Genomic DNA, 18,771 nt, shown 5'->3' with positions numbered 1-18,771 from the left:
TTTTATATTACTATTTTTAGATATTATGATACCTATTTTAATTGCATTTATATAACAAAACATAAAAATACAAATCTAATTAATCCTCGATTAATCTCCGACTAATTTCCGATTAATTCCTAAGGACACTGTCCTTAATACTAATGCCTAACATTTTCTACAAGAGGTTGAAGAGTTGTTAGAGTAAAAAATCCAAAGGTTCTTCGATAAGTGAGCTTTAAGTGGATTAATAGGAGGAAACATAACGTCAAGCTAAATTCCCCTAGTGCATCGCATCATCGACACCCGTTTTCCGAAAGACTGAAAAACTCTCAAGCTCACTTTCTATTCCGGCATCGAAGATCCAAGCAATCATGTGGCTTCATTCATGAGTACTACCAACCTATACTCCAAGGATGAAGACATAATGTATAAAGTCTTTTTCACCACTCTGTACACAAGCGTGTAAGATTGGTACAGAGGCATGGCCCTTGAGTTAATCGACTCTTTTGATATGCTAAAAGACCTCTTCTTATCCTATTTCGCGGCATCAGCCAAGGTGAGAAAGATAAGTTAAGACCTCAACAGCCTGCGGCAGCGGTCGAGGGAGTCGCTCAGAATTTTTCTCTCAAGATTCCATCACTTGGCCTCCCAAGTCAAATGCCTCAACTTGGAAGTCGCACATGATGCCCTAGTGAAGGGAACCTCTTGTGAGCCGTTGAAAAAAGAAGTGCTTCCATAAGCTCCCCCACTCCTTCGAAGAGCTAATGGTCATGGCACAGACTTTTGTCCGCTATGATGACTATGACAGACCGTTAGGATATGAGGACCTTGAAAAAGACAAAGCTAAAAGAGATTGCAAGCGCGAGGAGAATGGGAAGCAGTCCGGAGACTCTAGAGATACCGGGAGAACTAAGCAGGGCGAAGCTCCTCTGCCATATCTTCACCGCTGAGAAGTGGACCATGTGAATCCAAGATCCATGGCCGAGCTAAGTCGAGATTTGGCCTACTTATGCTCGAATATGTACAAGTTCGAGCTCGAGCTCCATTTGAGCTGAACATCCTATTCGAGCTTGATCACCTGCTCGCGAGCATCTTGTTTATTTGTTCACGAGTTTTCCTCGCAAGCACCTCGTTAATTATGTTCATGGACTTTGCCCGTGAATAATTCATTAATTATGTTCACAAGCTACGTAGTACAAAACTAAAGTTTCATACAAAACTACGTAATTTTAAATTTCCCCTTTTATAAAAATATTATCATTAAAAAATAGTCAATCCAAGCTTATTCACGAGCCTGTTCATGAACATTATAATTGAGTTTGTTCATCAACTTGTCCAAAACTCGATAACCGAACTTTTATCGAACTGAACACCAAACCCCTCATCTAGTGCTTATAGTTTATATAATATTAAATTAGGCTTAATATATCAATTTCTCTCTAAACTTGTTCAAAAAGCTTGATTAGCCCTGAACTTTCAAAGTGTCAATGTAGCTCCCTCAACTTGCTTAAAACGTAATCAATTAATCATTTGATTGTAAAGAAGTATGCTACATGCGAAAGATGTGTTTCACGCGCCTTCACATGATAGATTAAAATATATTGAAAATGAAGTTTTTACTTCCTCAGTTGTAAAACTTTTCATCTCTTATATTAGAACCTTATACCACGACGACCTTGGTCATTTTACTTTTTCAAGACACGTTCACATGGAGCTTAGCATTTTTTTTGCAACCAAATAATTAATTGATTACATTTTAAGCAAATTGAGGGAGCTAAAGATACACTTAAGCAAGTTGATTGAGCTAACAGAACACTTTAAAAGTTTATAAAGCTAATCAAGTTTTTTGGACAAGTTCAGGAAAAATTATGTATAAGCCATTAAATTATCTATATATTGAATTGTATTAAAATTGAAAACAAGCAATTCTCACCATAAAAAAACAAGTAATTATTTTCCAAAAAAAATTGAAAATAATTAAAGTTCAATGAATACTTTCAATGAAACTTTACTTTTCCAAGGTGTTGTAATTACTAAATTTCAATGAAAACCAACATCAAATCAATCCATCGTGGTTTTAATTTTTAGAGTAATTAATTTTTAAGTGTCGGAAGAAAGGTATAAGAGCATCACTAGTGGTTACTCTTTAGATGTGTTTTCATCAAAAAAAAAAAAAAAAAAAAAGTAGATAACCATTAGACAGGTTGTTCTCAAAATTAGTTTGCTACTAAAATTGATAGTGTACGGACAGACTGAGTGAAAAAAAGACAATTAAAAAGACACGGTAGAGAGTAGATGCACGCACCTTTCTTTAATGATTCAATTTGGGCGAGTGTATGTTACACGCCACAAATAGCAAGTTTGGCGACTGCCATTCTAAAAAAGGTAGTGCTACTTTTTCTTACAAAATATCATTTTTGATTCATTTTTATTAATCAAAATTGTTCTTTGACCCTTCATAATTTCCTTTCCACTCCATAATATTTTAAATAACACATCTCTTCTAGTGGTGTGTATTTTTTGTTTGTTCTTTGTCTTAGGTGGCATTAAAGAGATGTTTGCACCATTAAAGGTGCTCTAATACACCTATTCCCAATATTGTATTTATAGTACTCCTGCGTTCCTTTTTATAAGTCATTCTAGCAATTGAATTTTTTTTCAAAATATAGTCTTTCTAGCTTTTTCAAGAACTTTTAGTATAGTTTTTCGGTCCAAGTATTAATTTTTTTGTTTTGGTCTATGTGTTTTTCAAAATTACAAGACTTGTTCATCAATCATTACATGAGAGAGAATTTTTTTTAGTTAATCAATGTAAATTCATTAATTTCACTTTATATTAATTGCATTTCTTAATTTGTGTGAAACAGCCTAGAATGACTTATATTTTGGAATGGAGGGTATGTTTTGTAATTTGATATTACAAGCCACTTTAATAAATTGCACATTTTTCAAGAGTACCCATGGATAGGTAATACCCATTGAGAAATAATCCGCGCGCGCGCGCACACACACACACATATATATATATATATACACACATATCTTAGACATAATTATAGTTTAGAAGGTTCGGTGTAGGGCTGTACAAAATATACTCAATCCACCAATCCAACCCAACCCAATTTTTTTTATGGAATTTCAAACCTCTGGAATTTTTGAACTTTTAAGATTTCTAGAATTTCAAAAAATTCTGGAACTTCAAAAATTATTAAATTCTGGAAATTTTGGAACTTGAATTTTAAAATTTTTGAAATTCTGAAATTTTTGAAATTTTAAAATTCCAGAATCTGGAAATTCTAGAATTCCAGAATCCAAAAATTCTAGAATTTCAAAAATTTTGAAATTCTAGAATTTCAAAATTTTAGAAATTCTAAAATGCCAAACTCTAGAAATTCTGGAATTTTGGAAATTCTGAAATTCCAGAATCTGGAATTTCTAGAATTTTTGGAATTTCAAAAATTCTGAAATTTCAGAAATGCTGAAATTTTAGGTATTCTGAAATTTCAGAAATTTTGGAAATTTAAAAATTCTGGAATTTCAGAAATTCTAGAATTCCAGAATTCAGAAATTTTGAAATTTTAAAAAATTCTAAAATTTTAAAAATTTTGAAATTTTAGAAATTCCGAAAATTCTGAACTTTTGAAAATTCTGGAATTTGAAAAATTTTAGAATTTCAGAAATTCTGGAATTCCAGAAATTTTAATCTTTATATCCTTATATTTTATTATTATTTGAGATTTGTGGTTCGATAAAATGAAAAGAACAAAATAATATTTTAAACCACATAGTATCAATTTAACTTTTATACTGTTTAACCTATACTATTTGAGAAAAAAAAATAGAAGAAAAAGAGTAAAGAAACAAAAAAAAAATTGAACCCACTATGACCCACCCAACCCATCTAACCGACCTAAAAAAGAATTATTGCAACCCATATACCCATCTAACTCATGAAATAGTATCCTTATATGGGTTAGGTAAAAATCTAAAGGGGCGTTTGGTTTGGGGTCTTTAGGAATAAGAATGGGAATGAGAGGGTTTCATTCCCTTTGTTCTTGTTTGTTTACAAAAAAAAACTCATTCCCTTTACCCACTTTAGGTTAAGCCATTACCCCACTTTAGGTTAAGTCATTACCCCATGCCCTCTAGAGAATTGGATTCCCTTTACTTTATTCCCTTTCCTAAACATATCCAAACACATAGGTAAATTAATGTTTATTCCTTTCCTTTCCTTTAGTTTTCCTTTCTTGATTCCTTTTCCCTTACCCCGTGTGAACCAAACGCCCCCTAATTGTAACCCACCCAACCCAAATTTGAACACACCTAGCTGAGCGGCCAGAGATGGTAGGATTTGATGTGAATAGGGAAAGTGTGCAGCGGCCAGACACGTTTGACGGTGGCACGATTGCCGGTGGTGGAGATGAGATACTGGTGTAGTTTGAATCAGAATAATCTCTGGTCTAATGATTTTATTCAATATGGATATGAAGATTTGAGAAATTTAATTTCTTGTTTTTGTGTTGTTTTAGCGAATGTACTCAGAGATTAGAAATTTACACTGTTCTTTAAGCTAGAAAAAAATGATTAGAAGCGAAAGTTTTCCTTTGTGAAACTGGTGATTGCACTGATGTTTGTTGAAATTTGAAGTTAGTTTTAAGAAGATGATCCAAATTTGTTTTCGGTTCGGGTTAAAATTGATGAAACTGGATCCAAAATCCGATGAAACTAGACCGATAAAACCAAAACGAACCGAATCACATATACTCAGTTCAATTCAGTTTTGATTTTTAAGATAGCTCGGTCTTCGATTCGGTTCGGGTTAAAACTAAACAAAACTGAACCGAGATATAATTTATACTTATGTCAGAACTCAACTGTAGCAATTTAACATTATGTCAAAACCTCTTAAAACAACTCCTTTTGTTATCCCAAGAATATGTTATTAATTAATTGATCAGAACCCACAAATATAAAAAGGGGTAAATTACACTCATGGCCACTGAACTTTACCCATTTAACATTGTGGTCACTGAACTTCAATTCTTAACAGTATGGCTATTGAACATTACACTTTTTAACACCGGTTGCCACTCACTGTCTCAAAACGACCGTTGACGGTCTCAAAATAAAAAATTCGAAGACTTAATGATATTCTAAGGAACTTTAATTCTTGAAAATTTTCGTTTTTAGGTCATTTAGGTGTTTTTTTGTTGAGAGAGAGAGAATTTGTAGAGAGAGAAAGCTCCAAAAAAGGTGATTTTAAATAAAAATTATGGTTTCATGGTAAATGTCATTCTGAACAACTTTAATTCTTGAATATTTTCATTTTGAGGTCGTTACCTATCATTTTGAAGAATTTGTTAAAGTTCAATGGCCACCGGTGTTAAAAAGAATAAAGTTCGGTGACCATACCGTTAAAAATTGAAGTTCAGTGGCCACAATGTTAAAATGAGTAATGTTCAGTGGCCATGGGTATAAGTTACCCAATATAAAAGGATAGTTGGAGAATAGCATGATATTAATCCATCAAAACCCGGGTAAATTACACCCATGGCCACTGATCTTTATCCATTTAACATTATGGTCATTGAATTTCCATTCTTAACAGTATGGTCATTGACCTTTACACTTTTTAACACTAGTGATCACTCAACGTCTCAAAACGACCACTGACGGTCTGAAAATAAAAAATCCTACACAAAAATCTTTCACATCCTTGTCTGACATGACACTTAGTTGGCATATAGTTAATTGTTATATGTGTTACGTTAACATTCTGATGAATGTTTGTACACAAATTGATTAGAATTACTTTATTGAAATCAAAATTTAGTGATTTTATTGACACAAAATGAAACATATGTCAAACTTCAGTAATGGTTAGACTTGTTCACAGTCTAGGATACTCGCTCGATCCCAAATCCTCGTCCAACGGGCCGGCCAAACATATGTCAAACTTCAGTAATGGTTAGACTTGTTCACAGTCTAGGATACTCGCTCAATCCCAAACCCTCGTCCAACTGGCCGGCCAGGCTTGGATAAGAAATTTATAGTAAACCTAGCTTGGCCTAGGCCTATCAAAGCTCACATATTTCTAAGGCAGATTTTAAAATTTATAAAAATAAGATTAGTTAGATTGTTCTGGCTCACTCAGTCTATTATTAAAATTTATCAAAGCTCACTCAATCTATTAATATTGATTATTAAATGTACATTTTAATTTTTATTATTAAAAAATATACGTTTTTTAAGTGGGTTTATTGAAATTAACCTTGAAATTTAATTTTTAAGTCCGAACATCTCTAAATTATCCATGGGTTGACTTGGACTTGGTCTGAGCATTTTTAAGCAAAATTTATTGGGCTCGGTTCTATCTGACCCATGAACAAGTCTAGTAATGATTAAATTTACACAAAAATGATAGGTATATATATATATATATATATATATATATATATATATATATATATATATATATATATATATTCTATGTGATTATATAAATAAATAAATGTAGGACTGTAATCGAATTGGGCTTTGACCTGCTTATACTCAGCTTGTTAGAAAATTAACGAGCTCGAGTCAACATCTTGTTCGTAAGTTGCTAGCGAGCTTGTTTATAAGTTTTTCATGAGTAGTAATTATATCTATTTGAAATTTCTTTGACACAAAACTACACAGTTTTGAAATCTACAAAAAAAAAACTTATTAATTAGGTAAAACGGGAAAAAAAACTAATAGAAAATTTCATTAAAAAGGCGTGAAAATAACAATATCATCTTTTTGAGATTTGAGGCACTAAACGACGAAATTCAGCTAAAAGAGGATGAGGCCCACAATTTTAGTGTTGGTTTTTACCGTTAGCGCATTTCCAATAATTTGACATGTGTTTCTACCTGGATCATTTTGGACTAATTTGATCCCGAATAAACATTCAAAAGGCTAACCAAATTTTATTTTGGATTAAATCAATCATATTAGGTGATTGAATTTAAATGGAGTTTGAAATTATTTACATAAATGACGTGTCAGCTAGAATAGGGACATAAGGTGTTAAAGTGTCAAATAGGATATGGGATTGATTTTTTAAAAACAAATAATTAATGGTTTAGTGTATTAAAAAATTTAAATTATTGATTGAAATTTATTAATTAGGTCAAACGGAAAAAAAAATCATAGACAATTTCATTAAAAATACGTGAAAATAACAAAATCATCTTTTTGAGACTCTAAACGATGGAATTCGGTCAAAAGAGGATGAGGCTCATTGTTTTAGTGTGGGCTTCTACAATTGACATGTTTCCAATCAAAATAGGGTTCGAAAACGCTGAACACCTTAAACCGTAATTTGACTTGTTTTCCTACCTAGGTCATTTTGGACTAATTGAATTTCGAATTAAACATTCAAAAGCCTAACCAAATTTTATTTTGGTTAAATTGATCCTACTAGGGAGATTAAATTTAAACGGAGTTTGAAAATTGTTTACATAAATGACGTGTCAAATAGGATAGGGGTTTAATCTTTTAAAAATAATTGATTAATATAGTGTAGTACAAAATTAAAATTAATGGTCGAAATTTATTAATTAGGTAAAAAAAATCATCGCAAATTATATTAAAAAGTCGTGAACATCACAAAAGCGGCTTTTGGTTTTCTGCCAAAAAAGGGTGGGGCCCACATTTTTTGTGTTGTTTTTGACCGTTAGTCGTTTCCAATCAAAATAGGTTCTGGAAACGCTAAAAACCATACACCCTAATTTGACACGTGTTTCTACCCGTGTCATTTTGAACTAATTTGATCTCGAATTAAACATTCAAAATCCTAACCAAATTTCATTTTGGATTAAATATATCCTACTTCAAATGTTTAATTTGAGACCATATTAGTCCAAAATTAAATTTGGTTAGGCTTTTGAATGTTTACTTCGAGATCTAATTAGTCAAAAATGACCCGAGTGTTGGTCCCGTGTAATGTGATAGTATTAGTTCCAGGGGGGTTAGGAACTATTGTAAACTTTTTGGTAATTAATGCTGACTTATTTAAATATTTAAGACTTTAACTCAGTCGTTAGGTCAGCATCGCTGAGTAGAATTGAGACAGCTTTAGTCAGCTGCTGACTAGAGCTGTTTCTATCGTGAGTTAGGAAGTAACATTTAAGTCAGTTTCCAACTCAACACTCAGATTACACAGCACAGCATTCAGATTTACTCAACACAGCATATACCGATTATTGTTTTGTTGATTAATATTTAACAAGCAATAAATATATATATCAAAAGATAAATGGTTAGAAGTTACTCAACAGACTTATCCTCGTTCGGCCTCTCTGTCTACGTCCAGTCCCCGGAAATCCTTCCGAGCTTTTTGAATCCTCTACCGAGCTCTTTAAAGGTAGAGCACAAACCGTTTACAATAGCAATTGAGTATGCAAGAGTACCTTCCTCTATTCTTCTACTCAATCCTATCTCTACCACTGAGTACTATAACCGAGTACTCAACCTTTCTCTACCACTGAGTACTATAACCGAGTACTCAGTCTCACTTTTCCTAACCTTTTACAAATGATACAACGATTGTTCTTAGTGAAACAAAGAACACTTTAGATGATCCAGTCACTCTAGACTTTTACACAATGATAGGAGTTTGGTGTAAGGGCTTGCTTTTTCTTTTTAAGACAAAGCTTCTATTTTGTATTTTCTCAATGAATTGACTTGAAGATTTTCTTTCTGTCTCTTGTGTGAAATCAAGTTTGAAGTGGCCCTTTTATAGTGATGTCTGAGGCATCAATTATTTGCATCCCAACATAGCCGTTGTGGGGAAACGATCATCTTTCGTCATAATTGGTCAGCGCTCAGTGCTGCAGGCCAATCCTGTCTTCTGTCTTCGTCAAACGCCAGGTTTGTCTTCTTGTAGATGTTAGATGGTCCATGCTCCTTTTCGAAAAGTCTTCCAGACAGATTTCTGTGGCTTCTGAATATTTAAGAAAATGGACAGACTTTGTCTTCCAAGTTGACCGATCATTGATGCTGACCTGACGATTACTCAGCTTGACTCAGCGGCTTCGCCTTCAAGCTTTTAGAAGAAGACTTTTTCTTTGTCAAGGCTGAGTTGCATTTTACTCAGCTCCGGTTGTGTGACTTTCATCAGCTGACTTGGTCTTGACTTTCTCTTATACATTTTTTGTTCCTATTCTTATAAATCAACTTACTCAACATTGAACAAATACATTAGTACAATTAAATTAAAGCACTTAAATTTAATTGTGTTGGAATATTTTTTTTTATCATAGAGATTTACTTAAGTAATTTTGTCAAATCAAAATCATGTGGAAAGGTGTTTCAACATCGAGTACACGTGTCAAATTAGAGTGCAGGGTTTTTAGGGTTTCCAGACCCTATTTTGATTGACAATAGGCCAACGGTCAAAACTCAAAGCTTTGCTTTGGGCCCACCTCTTTTGGTTTAATTTGGCCGTTTTAGAGCCTCAAAAAGACGATTTTGTGATTTCACGTCTTTTTAATGTAATTTTTTGTTCGTTTAACTTAATTAATAAATTTCAACCATTAATTTTAATTTTGTAATATACTAAGCCATTAATAAATTATTTTTAAAAGATTAAGCCATTATGTTATTTCACGCATCATTTATGTAAACCATTTCAAACTCCATTTAAATTCAATCCCATAGTAGGATCAATTTAATCCAAAATGAAATTTGGTTAGGCTTTTGAATGTTTAATTCGAGATCAAAATAGTCCAAAATGAGTAGGAAGACGTGTAAAATTAGGGTTTAGGGTTCTTATATCCTATTTTGACTAGAAACAGGTCAACTGTAAAACCCACATCAACACTGTGGGCTTCATCATATTTTGGTCGAATTCCATCGTTTAGGATCTCAAAAGGCGATTTTGTTATTTTCATACCTTTTTAATATAATTTTCTATGATTCATTTTTCGTTTGAACTAATTAATAAATTTGAACCATTCATTTTAATTTTTTTAACGCACTGAGCCATTAATCAATTGTCTTTAGAAGATTAAGCCTCTATCCTATTTGACATTTTAACACATTATTCCCCTATCCTAGTTGACACGTCATTTATGTAAACAATTTCAAACTCCGTTTAAACTCAATCCCCTAGTAGGATCAATTAAATCCAAAATGAAATTTGGTTAGACTTTTGAATGTTTAATTTGAAATCAAATTACTCCAAAACGACCCGAGTCGTAACACATGTAAAATTAGGGTTTAGGGCTTTTAGCGTTCATGTATCCTATTTTGATTGGAAACAGGTGTAGATATTAAGCCTCGTCCGGAAGACCTTTGGGATGATACCATTGATGACAACGATGCGATTGAGTCGAACGCATCAATCTGGAAATCAAGCTACTCGGCGGGACCGAATCTCGAAAATAGGAGATAGGAGCTCGAATCTGAGAAGTCAATAAAAAAGCGAGTGGTTAACATCTTCTCTGATTGGAGAAAAAATAAGGGACGTGTTATGTCACTTTCAAGAAGTTGGAGTGGCTAATAGTTTGTCTCTTAAATAATACTATACTCTTTTAACCTATTTATTTTTTAACTGGACTTAAAATTTATGTAAACATGATGAATCGACGCCGCTCAACTCGATCTATATATATATATATATATATATATATATAACATAATATAAAATAAAAATATATACATTTAAAGTAAAATTATCTTTATAATATTTATACGTATCTTTAAGTACAAATTTATTTTTTATTATTAACACGAAGGGGCTAGATTTGAAATTTGATTCTCAAGTAGAGTCTTGGTATAAGATCGAGCTCATCTAAATTTATAGTGAGTTGAACCGAGTTTATGCTAAACATGTTTAGATATAATTCCGTTAAATACAGTATAAATCTGGTTCAATCCGATTTATGAACACGTCTACATATACTTCATTTTTCATATATCTTGAAGAAAGAACATTAAGAAGTGCTCAAAAGCTATCAAACATTTAAAGCTATAAACTTAAAAGAAGATAATAAGCGTATTTCTTCCAATATTTTCTAAGTCAATACAATACTTCAGCGCTATAATAATAGTCACTTTAATCTCTCATCTTTTCCAATCTTAAACGAATCATATATCTTCTTTAAAGGAAACTCCAAATACTATCGATGGAATAAGAGTTGATAAATCCTAATGCACCATTTCACCCCGCACTTAAACTTACAAATAATGATAGAATTATTAAATCAATTGAATCGGTTTTAACAAATCTAAATCCCAGTTGAATTAAATCATTCGAGATTTTTTGAAGCCAGCTTTTCATAGCCGAATACAACTATTCAATTACTTCGATATATCTTAGAAAATTTGTTCCAGTTAAAATCTATTGCATAAATTAAATTTTTTAACCGCTTAAATTAACCTTACTTAGTTATCGGGCCCGACACAACCCAGCCCATGTTAGATGGGCCAAGAGCCCCAGACAGGTATATAACCCGAGAAAGCGCGCCTGTTCTTCAGTAGGCGGGAAAGTGTGCGTCTTTCTCTACTCTATCCTCTTTGTTTGTGACCTAAAAATCCATCGTCTTTCACAGCGATTCATCGGTCGGAGTTGCAGAACCATCAATGGGTATAAAGGTCAGTTTGATTCTTTGAATGATGGTTTAATCGTCTCAATTTGACACCATTATTAGGGTTTCTTAGTGATTTCTTATTGTTTAAATGTAATCTAAATTGCTGTTTGTAATTCAGGGTTTAACGAAACTTTTGGCTGATAATGCGCCTACAGCCATGAAAGAGCAGAAGTTTGAGAGCTTCTTCGGCCGAAAGATTGCCATTGATGCTAGCATGAGCATTTACCAGTTCCTTGTATGTGTTATCTCCGTTTTTTCTTCAAATTTGGATGTTTTCTTCCTAATGTGTTATTGCAGGAGTAACAGTGAGTGGTTTTTCTGCTTGAATGGTTGCAGATTGTGGTGGGAAGAACCGGGACTGAAATGCTGACTAATGAAGCTGGCGAAGTCACTAGGTAATTGCTCGGTTTATTTCCCTTCTTTCCCTTTTCGTTTTTAACTCAGTCAATTATCGAATTGGTAGCTATTGAGATTGAATTTTTAGAAGAGGTTATTAGGGGAGAACAGATTTGGACTCCAAGTATAAAAACTGTGTAATGTTAGCTATTAAGATTGAATTTTTAGAAGAGGTTATTAGGGAGAACAGATTTGGACTCCACTTATAAAAAAATGTTAGCATAAACATTTTGTAGATGGAGCAATTTCATATTCCATCAACCGATCTAACACGAGTTCATCTTTTGTTAGTTCGGTTCAATGTATGGGCTATCTAAGCTCCAAAAGCATCCACCTGCAACTAAATGTTAGTGCTAATATTGTATAATTTGATCCGTGGTGTCTAAATCCATTCTACTCTAATAACCATAGAGCTAAATTTGTATGTTATGTGCCACAAAAGTGGAACCAAATTAACGGGAAATGAGCTTCTGTTTGAACTATATCTAAAAAATAGTAGTACTCACATTGCACATTTTATATGTGGAGTCTAAATTTGTTCACCCCTGTAACCATAGGGCTAAGTTTGTACCCTATTCAATATTTATTTGTACTTAATTTATCTTTTCAATAATAAGTTAATATGTATTTGATTTTCTGCTTGTAGTCATTTGCAAGGCATGTTCAACCGGACAATTAGATTGCTTGAAGCTGGGATAAAGCCTGCGTAATGTGTTACTGCACCTTCTTTTTTTGTTTTTGTATTTTAGTTTAGAAAATAGTCTCTGCTTGTTGGTCAATTTTATTTGGTTATATTTATGTTGCTTCTTACCCGCATAGTGGATTGGGTTTCAGCTATGTTTTTGATGGACAGCCTCCAGATTTGAAGAAACAAGAGTTAGCAAAACGGTAATTTCTCCGTCTATGTTGCTTGTTTTTCACTTTTGATGTTTTAGTACCTCTATGGCTTCAAAGAGTAACATGACAGTTACACAACTCTTGCCATACAGTTACTCTCGGAGGGTAGATGCTACTGAGCTTCTGACTGCAGCAGTCGAGGTATGTGTTTGTTTCTGCTTTTTTGCTATTGAATATCTTATTTCACAAAATATTGCTTTGCTTTTGTAGAGTGGCAATCAGGAGGATATTGAGAAATTCAGTAAGCGGACAGTGAAGGTCAGTTACTATGATTGTCATTACGGTTTTTATGAGCACTTGCATGTTTATTCTTCATTAGACAAATTTTTACAAAAGATCATTTGTGCTTTTTTATTTATGTAGGTGACGAAGCAGCACAATGAAGACTGTAAAAGACTTTTAAGACTCATGGGAGTACCTGTAATTGAGGTATTTTATTTGATATAGCTTTTACCATCTGAATTCTTGTGTGAAGTTTTGCATATCGTTCAATCTGTTTCCAACAATGATAGAACAACTACATTGATTCCTTGGACTAATTTTTGTATTTCTACAGGCTCCTTCTGAGGCAGAGGCACAGTGCGCAGCACTTTGCAAATCAGGAAAGGTGCGTATATCCATGACTGATACTTTGGCAAGTTTGAGTTAGTTAATAGGTTCATTGTTCTACATGTATTTTGGTTCAACTTTATTATGTTTCTAATCCCTACAGTTTGTCCTTCAAATTAGGTTCTCGTTCTTTCATAAGTTTCTCGAATTTCCACTCCATGTTAATGTTATTATTAAATTTATTGTGTCTTTCAGGTTTATGCTGTGGCGTCCGAGGATATGGATTCCTTGACTTTTGGTGCTCCTAAATTTCTTCGCCATTTGATGGATCCCAGCTCAAGAAAAATTCCAGTTATGGAATTTGATGTCTCCAAGGTGCCTAGAATTGTGACAACCGGTATATTTTGCTGATATTTATTCCACCATTTTGCTGATGATTATTGTTATTAGATTTTGGAGGAGTTAAATCTCAGCATGGATCAATTCATTGACCTGTGCATTCTTTCTGGATGTGATTATTGCGATAGCATAAAAGGTATCCATATTATTTATTTATTTTTCTTCTTCTTTTCTACCATATCCTTAATCTATAGGTATCATTTTTTTCGATAATACTTTATAATGTGGAAAATTCATACTACAGGAATCGGAGGGTTGACTGCCTTGAAGCTCATCCGTCAGCACGGATCTATAGAGCATATATTGGAGAATATTAACAAAGAGAGGTGATTTATCTTTCAGCTTTCCTATTATCTCTATACCACATTTGTTATTAGCTGTGGGATACGACTGATTGTTGTTTTGACCCTCGGATGTCTTGTTCGTGGACTGAATTCCGTAGTTAGTGTTTTTGTCTCGTAAATAATCATTAGATTTCAGTTGTATATAATCACAACAAGGATTATAATATTTTGTATGGGTTGTGAAAAATCTCTACTATTTATGTTTCCGTTTCTGCACTTGTATTATATTTTATTTTGTATTCAGATACTCAATACCCGTGGATTGGCCATATGAAGAGGCTCGGCGCCTTTTTAAAGAACCACTTGTCCTCGCTGACAAAGAGGAACCTGAGATGAAGTGGTCTACTCCAGATGAGGAGGTGGTTCAGCTCTCTGGAATATGTTTTTCCATCTTTTTAGTATCACATTGACATGAATTATCTGATTTTTATTTCAGGGATTACTTACTTTCTTAGTTAATGAAAATGGGTTCAATAGTGATCGGGTAACGAAGGTATGCTCTCATATCATTATTACAAAAATCTTTATGCGGGCTTTCTGAACATTCTATTTATTGCTTCATATGCATAATACAGGCAATAGAAAAAATTAAAGCAGCTAAGAATAAGTCATCTCAGGGCCGGTAAGTAACTTTTCATTGATTACAAATGGGTTGAATTTCTCTTCTGATTGATGCATATCTCGTTATCTGATTAGCCCTTGTTTTTATAATTGTACAGATTGGAATCATTTTTTAAGCCAGTAACTAACTCATCAGCGCCCGTTAAACGAAAGGTATGGTCTTATTAAACATTTCAAGTATCAGTTATTTGCATCTCTGTATACATGAGTTGCTGGGTTTAATGCTTAAATTCAATCAATGTTCAGCCCTAACTTAACTTAAACAATTGAAATATCAAAGACTTGTGATTTCAACCATAATTTTCTTAGTACACACTTGGATGACAGGAAACGAAATGTGTGCTTCAAAATCCTAAACCAGCAATCAAATATAAAATGCTCTCTGTGCACGTGTGTAACTTTTCCATGCCCAAGGTCAATGGCAGCAGGTTAAGCCTGCCAGTTCTGGATCTAGGTTCCAAGCTTTCTGTGCCATTGTCCAGAGGACTCTGCTTCGGCGTATGAAGCCGAAAACTCTGGTGAACCTTCAGAACCAATATTCAAATTATATCTACTTCACATAGGTCACTTGTATTACTTTCATGCTATGTTGCACGGGCACGGACACGGAATGTACACCGGGAAACGCGATTTCTAAAACATTCCCTTCATAAAATAGCCTTCGGACATAATCAGACACAAAATGTAGAAACACTACTGAAGTGGAGTGTCCGTGCAACATAGCTTTCCTATTGTTGTAGGGATTTCTTGATTCTTCCCACTAAACAGTAAACATTTATATCATACCTAGAGGTGGCAATATTGGACATGACACGAACCTAATACGAATTTAGTGGGTTAGTGTTTTATTAAATAGATAATGGGTCTTTTTGGGTTGACTCAAAATTGATATGGGAATTTGTTTTGGTTAGGGTGGATTTGCTAACTTGAAATTGATACGAATATTTAAAATTATGACTACCATATATTTTTACATGTTACCCTTAATAGAGATACTATATGTAATTCTTGAATACGGTATGAACCTCCTATATTTTTATGTCATTCATTCTTAATAAAGGTAGTAAAATTAGGGGTTTAAATAGGGTTTGGATCAATTAGGGGTTCATGCTAATATGAAAATGACATGAATATTTAAAATTATAACTATATCGATCATCCTCTCATATTTCTGTCATTCTTAACAAAGGTAGTAGAATTGCATGTGAGTCACTAACATGCAAATAACACAAACTCTATTGTGTTGATTCAATTATGACATGAAATTTTTTGGTTTGGGTTAAGCTTTACTCACTGAACACTAACCCTATAATCGACACCATTCGATCCACTTACACGAATTGACACCTCTAACCATACCATGGTTATGATGTCTGAATCATGGAGTTATTGTTTAATTGCTAGATATTTCTTATTTTTAATTCTATGCCTACGATGTGACAGGAAACTCCTGCAAACACTGGTAAAGAAACTAGTGCTAAAAAGTCCAAAGGTGGAGGTGGTAGAAAGAAGAAGTAAACCTAGCTTTATAACCCGTTCAAAACATGGAGGGTAATCAGGTAAAAAGAGTTATTTCTGGTAACTTTTTTTTTGTGTGAATAAATTTTGGGCTAATACATTTCTAGTCCTCTTAAAACATATCCAGAGAAGTCTAATGACCTATCTAACCTTGAAAATGACTGATTAACCCCTAAAAGTTGCTTAAAGCAACATGATTAACTCCCTAATTCATACGTGGCAGAGCAAGTAGAGATTTGGACAAGTTGAAACGCGTATCACTTTAAACAAGTTCGCAAGTTCAGGGGTCAGTAGGTAACCTTAAGCTAGTTCAGATAACTAATAGGTTTTGGATCAAATTAGGGGTTAACCTGCTAATCTGAAAAAAACATGGAGGGTAATTAGGTACCGTAAAAACAGTAATTTCTGGTAACTCCCGTGTTTGACCTTTCTTTTTTCTTTTTCTTTTCTATGTTGTGAATAAATTTTGGCCCAGACTATTGCAAACGACTGATTAGCCTCTTAAAGTGACATGATTAACCCTCTAATTCATATCTGGTAGAGAGCAAGTGGAGATCTGGACAAGTTGAAGCGCTCATTTCTATAATCAAGTAAGGCATTAATAGGTCACTTTAAGCAAGTACATATGTTAATTCTCACTTTAAGCAATTTCAGAGGGTCAATAGTTAACTTTAAGCAAGTTTAGAGAACTAATCCTTTATTTTAAGCAAGTTTAAGGAGTTAATCAGTCTTTCTCAAAGTTCGGGGATTGGCTTTTATGGGCACAACTTGGAGAGGCTGTGTATATATTAAGCCATAAAGTTTCTTCGGAGCAGTTTGGTGCATGAATATTTGCCCTTCTGTGCATCATAAGGCTCTTCTTCATCTTTTCGATTTTTGTTGATAAGGCGTTTGATCTTTCAATTTGACGAGCTTTCTATCAACGACATTAGCTTTTGATGTTCACAACTTGCTATCTCGTTAACCGACAGCTCAATGTGTGTGATTGTGATTATAATTGAGCAATAACTTAATAAATCAAATTTAAAAGATCAAGGCGTAACTAATGAAAATCGAAAAGATCAGAGGCGTCTGGATGCTTGCAATTCTGCAGACACTTTCATAATTCTTATTGACATCTGCTATTATATGTACCAGGTTAGCAGTTTTTATAACACGAGGACATGTTTCTCGTAGTTTTCATGGAGGAAGATCAGTTGATAATCTTTCTGTAACTATTGTTCTGTTAAATGCTCGGACTTTAACGTTTTTTTTTTCTTTTTGGTCAGGGTTAGGCTAAATTTATGGATCTTGAGATTAATTAATATTTCACAGTTTTGCTTCTGCCTGAGCGTTCGTGTTAAGTATTAACTAAGGTTTTGTAGAGTTTCACCGAAATTTCACCGAGTTTCATTTAGTTTCACAGTTTCACCTAGATGAAACTCTGTGAAACCTTAGTGAACCTTGATTACTATTGTCTTTGCTAAGAAGTTTTGGACCATATTAAGAAACATGTAAAATATTTTGATCTTGGCAAAGCTTGACATCTGATGACAAATAAAATTAAAATTTCAATTGAACTATAATAATTGTTAAATAAAAAGGTGAAAAAATGATAATAGACAATGGAAGTGGAAGTTTACATGGTTATTTTGTGAAGCTATTTTGATATGTATGAATAAAATTATTTTGATATGAATGAAATAATATAAGACAATTTTAGAAATATGTAACTATTATCATTAATAGTAAGTTTTAAATTAATCTTAGATATAAACGTAAGGTGCCTTTTGTGATTATTTTGTTTTTTATAAAGTAAGTCTTTGTTTTTTTCATCATTGACTGATGGAATGTAAAATCCATCCAATGGTGAAAATACACAAAATAAGGTTTACAAAATAAGGTTTACTTTGTTTGGGTCTAGTAAGATTTATTTTGAAAAAAACAAAGTAAACATAGCCTCTATTTAAATGTTTAAATGTTAATATTGGGCTCTTTTATATATTAGAAGTAGGACAAGTTATCAAAATAGGTCTATGTTTTTTTAGGAATGTATCAATTTAGGTTCCATGATAGCATGTTTAATGTTTAAAAAAGAGTACAAATTTAGGCATTGATAACGGAACGTGATACGTTATTTATATTACTCTGATAAGTTTTGTCAATTGTACGTGGAGAGAAAAGCTTAATGGAGTAATATGAATGATGTGTTTAATTTCGTTATCGATACCTAAATTGGTACCATTTTTTTAATGTTAAACCTATATTAGTGCTATTTTGTACATAAAACCCATATTGATACTTTTTCAAAAACTTTAAACCTATTTTGGTACTTTAATATATCTCAACTTAAAAAATCGCCAGAAAAAACATTACAAAATATTTTAAAATTGAGAAAAATATTTCATTATGCCTATTTTTGAACACTTGATCCGGTCCAATTACAAGATGAATTTTTTTTTAAA

The 18,771-nt window shown here is 33.1% G+C and overlaps 1 protein-coding gene across 3 annotated transcripts; it reads left to right on the top strand.

Moving 5' to 3' along the window:
* Positions 1–11,498: 11,498 nt before the first annotated feature.
* LOC136206882 (flap endonuclease 1) lies at positions 11,499–17,650 on the top strand. Of its 3 annotated transcripts, XR_010676471.1 has the most exons (19): positions 11,499–11,607; positions 11,722–11,838; positions 11,940–11,998; positions 12,646–12,705; positions 12,834–12,887; positions 12,989–13,037; positions 13,107–13,154; positions 13,260–13,325; positions 13,453–13,503; positions 13,701–13,820; positions 13,896–13,980; positions 14,089–14,170; positions 14,433–14,547; positions 14,625–14,681; positions 14,764–14,810; positions 14,908–14,962; positions 15,137–15,327; positions 16,253–16,368; positions 17,465–17,650. XR_010676471.1 is itself a non-coding variant. In XM_065998084.1 (18 exons), the coding sequence occupies exons 1-17, from the start codon at positions 11,596–11,598 to the stop codon at positions 16,325–16,327; spliced, it is 1,152 nt and encodes a 383-aa protein (XP_065854156.1). In that variant the 5' UTR covers positions 11,499–11,595; the 3' UTR covers positions 16,328–16,368; positions 17,596–17,650. The 3 variants fall into 3 exon arrangements, 2 of the variants coding, with proteins under 2 accessions (XP_065854156.1, XP_065854155.1); XM_065998084.1 differs by lacking the exon at positions 15,137–15,327 and having other exon boundaries at positions 17,596–17,650; XM_065998083.1 differs by lacking the exon at positions 15,137–15,327.
* Positions 17,651–18,771: the final 1,121 nt, after the last annotated feature.

The sequence above is a fragment of the Euphorbia lathyris genome, chromosome 9 (assembly GCF_963576675.1).
Source record: "Euphorbia lathyris chromosome 9, ddEupLath1.1, whole genome shotgun sequence".
Classification (NCBI taxonomy): Eukaryota; Viridiplantae; Streptophyta; class Magnoliopsida; order Malpighiales; family Euphorbiaceae; genus Euphorbia; species Euphorbia lathyris.
This window is presented reverse-complemented; position numbering and strand designations above follow the sequence as displayed.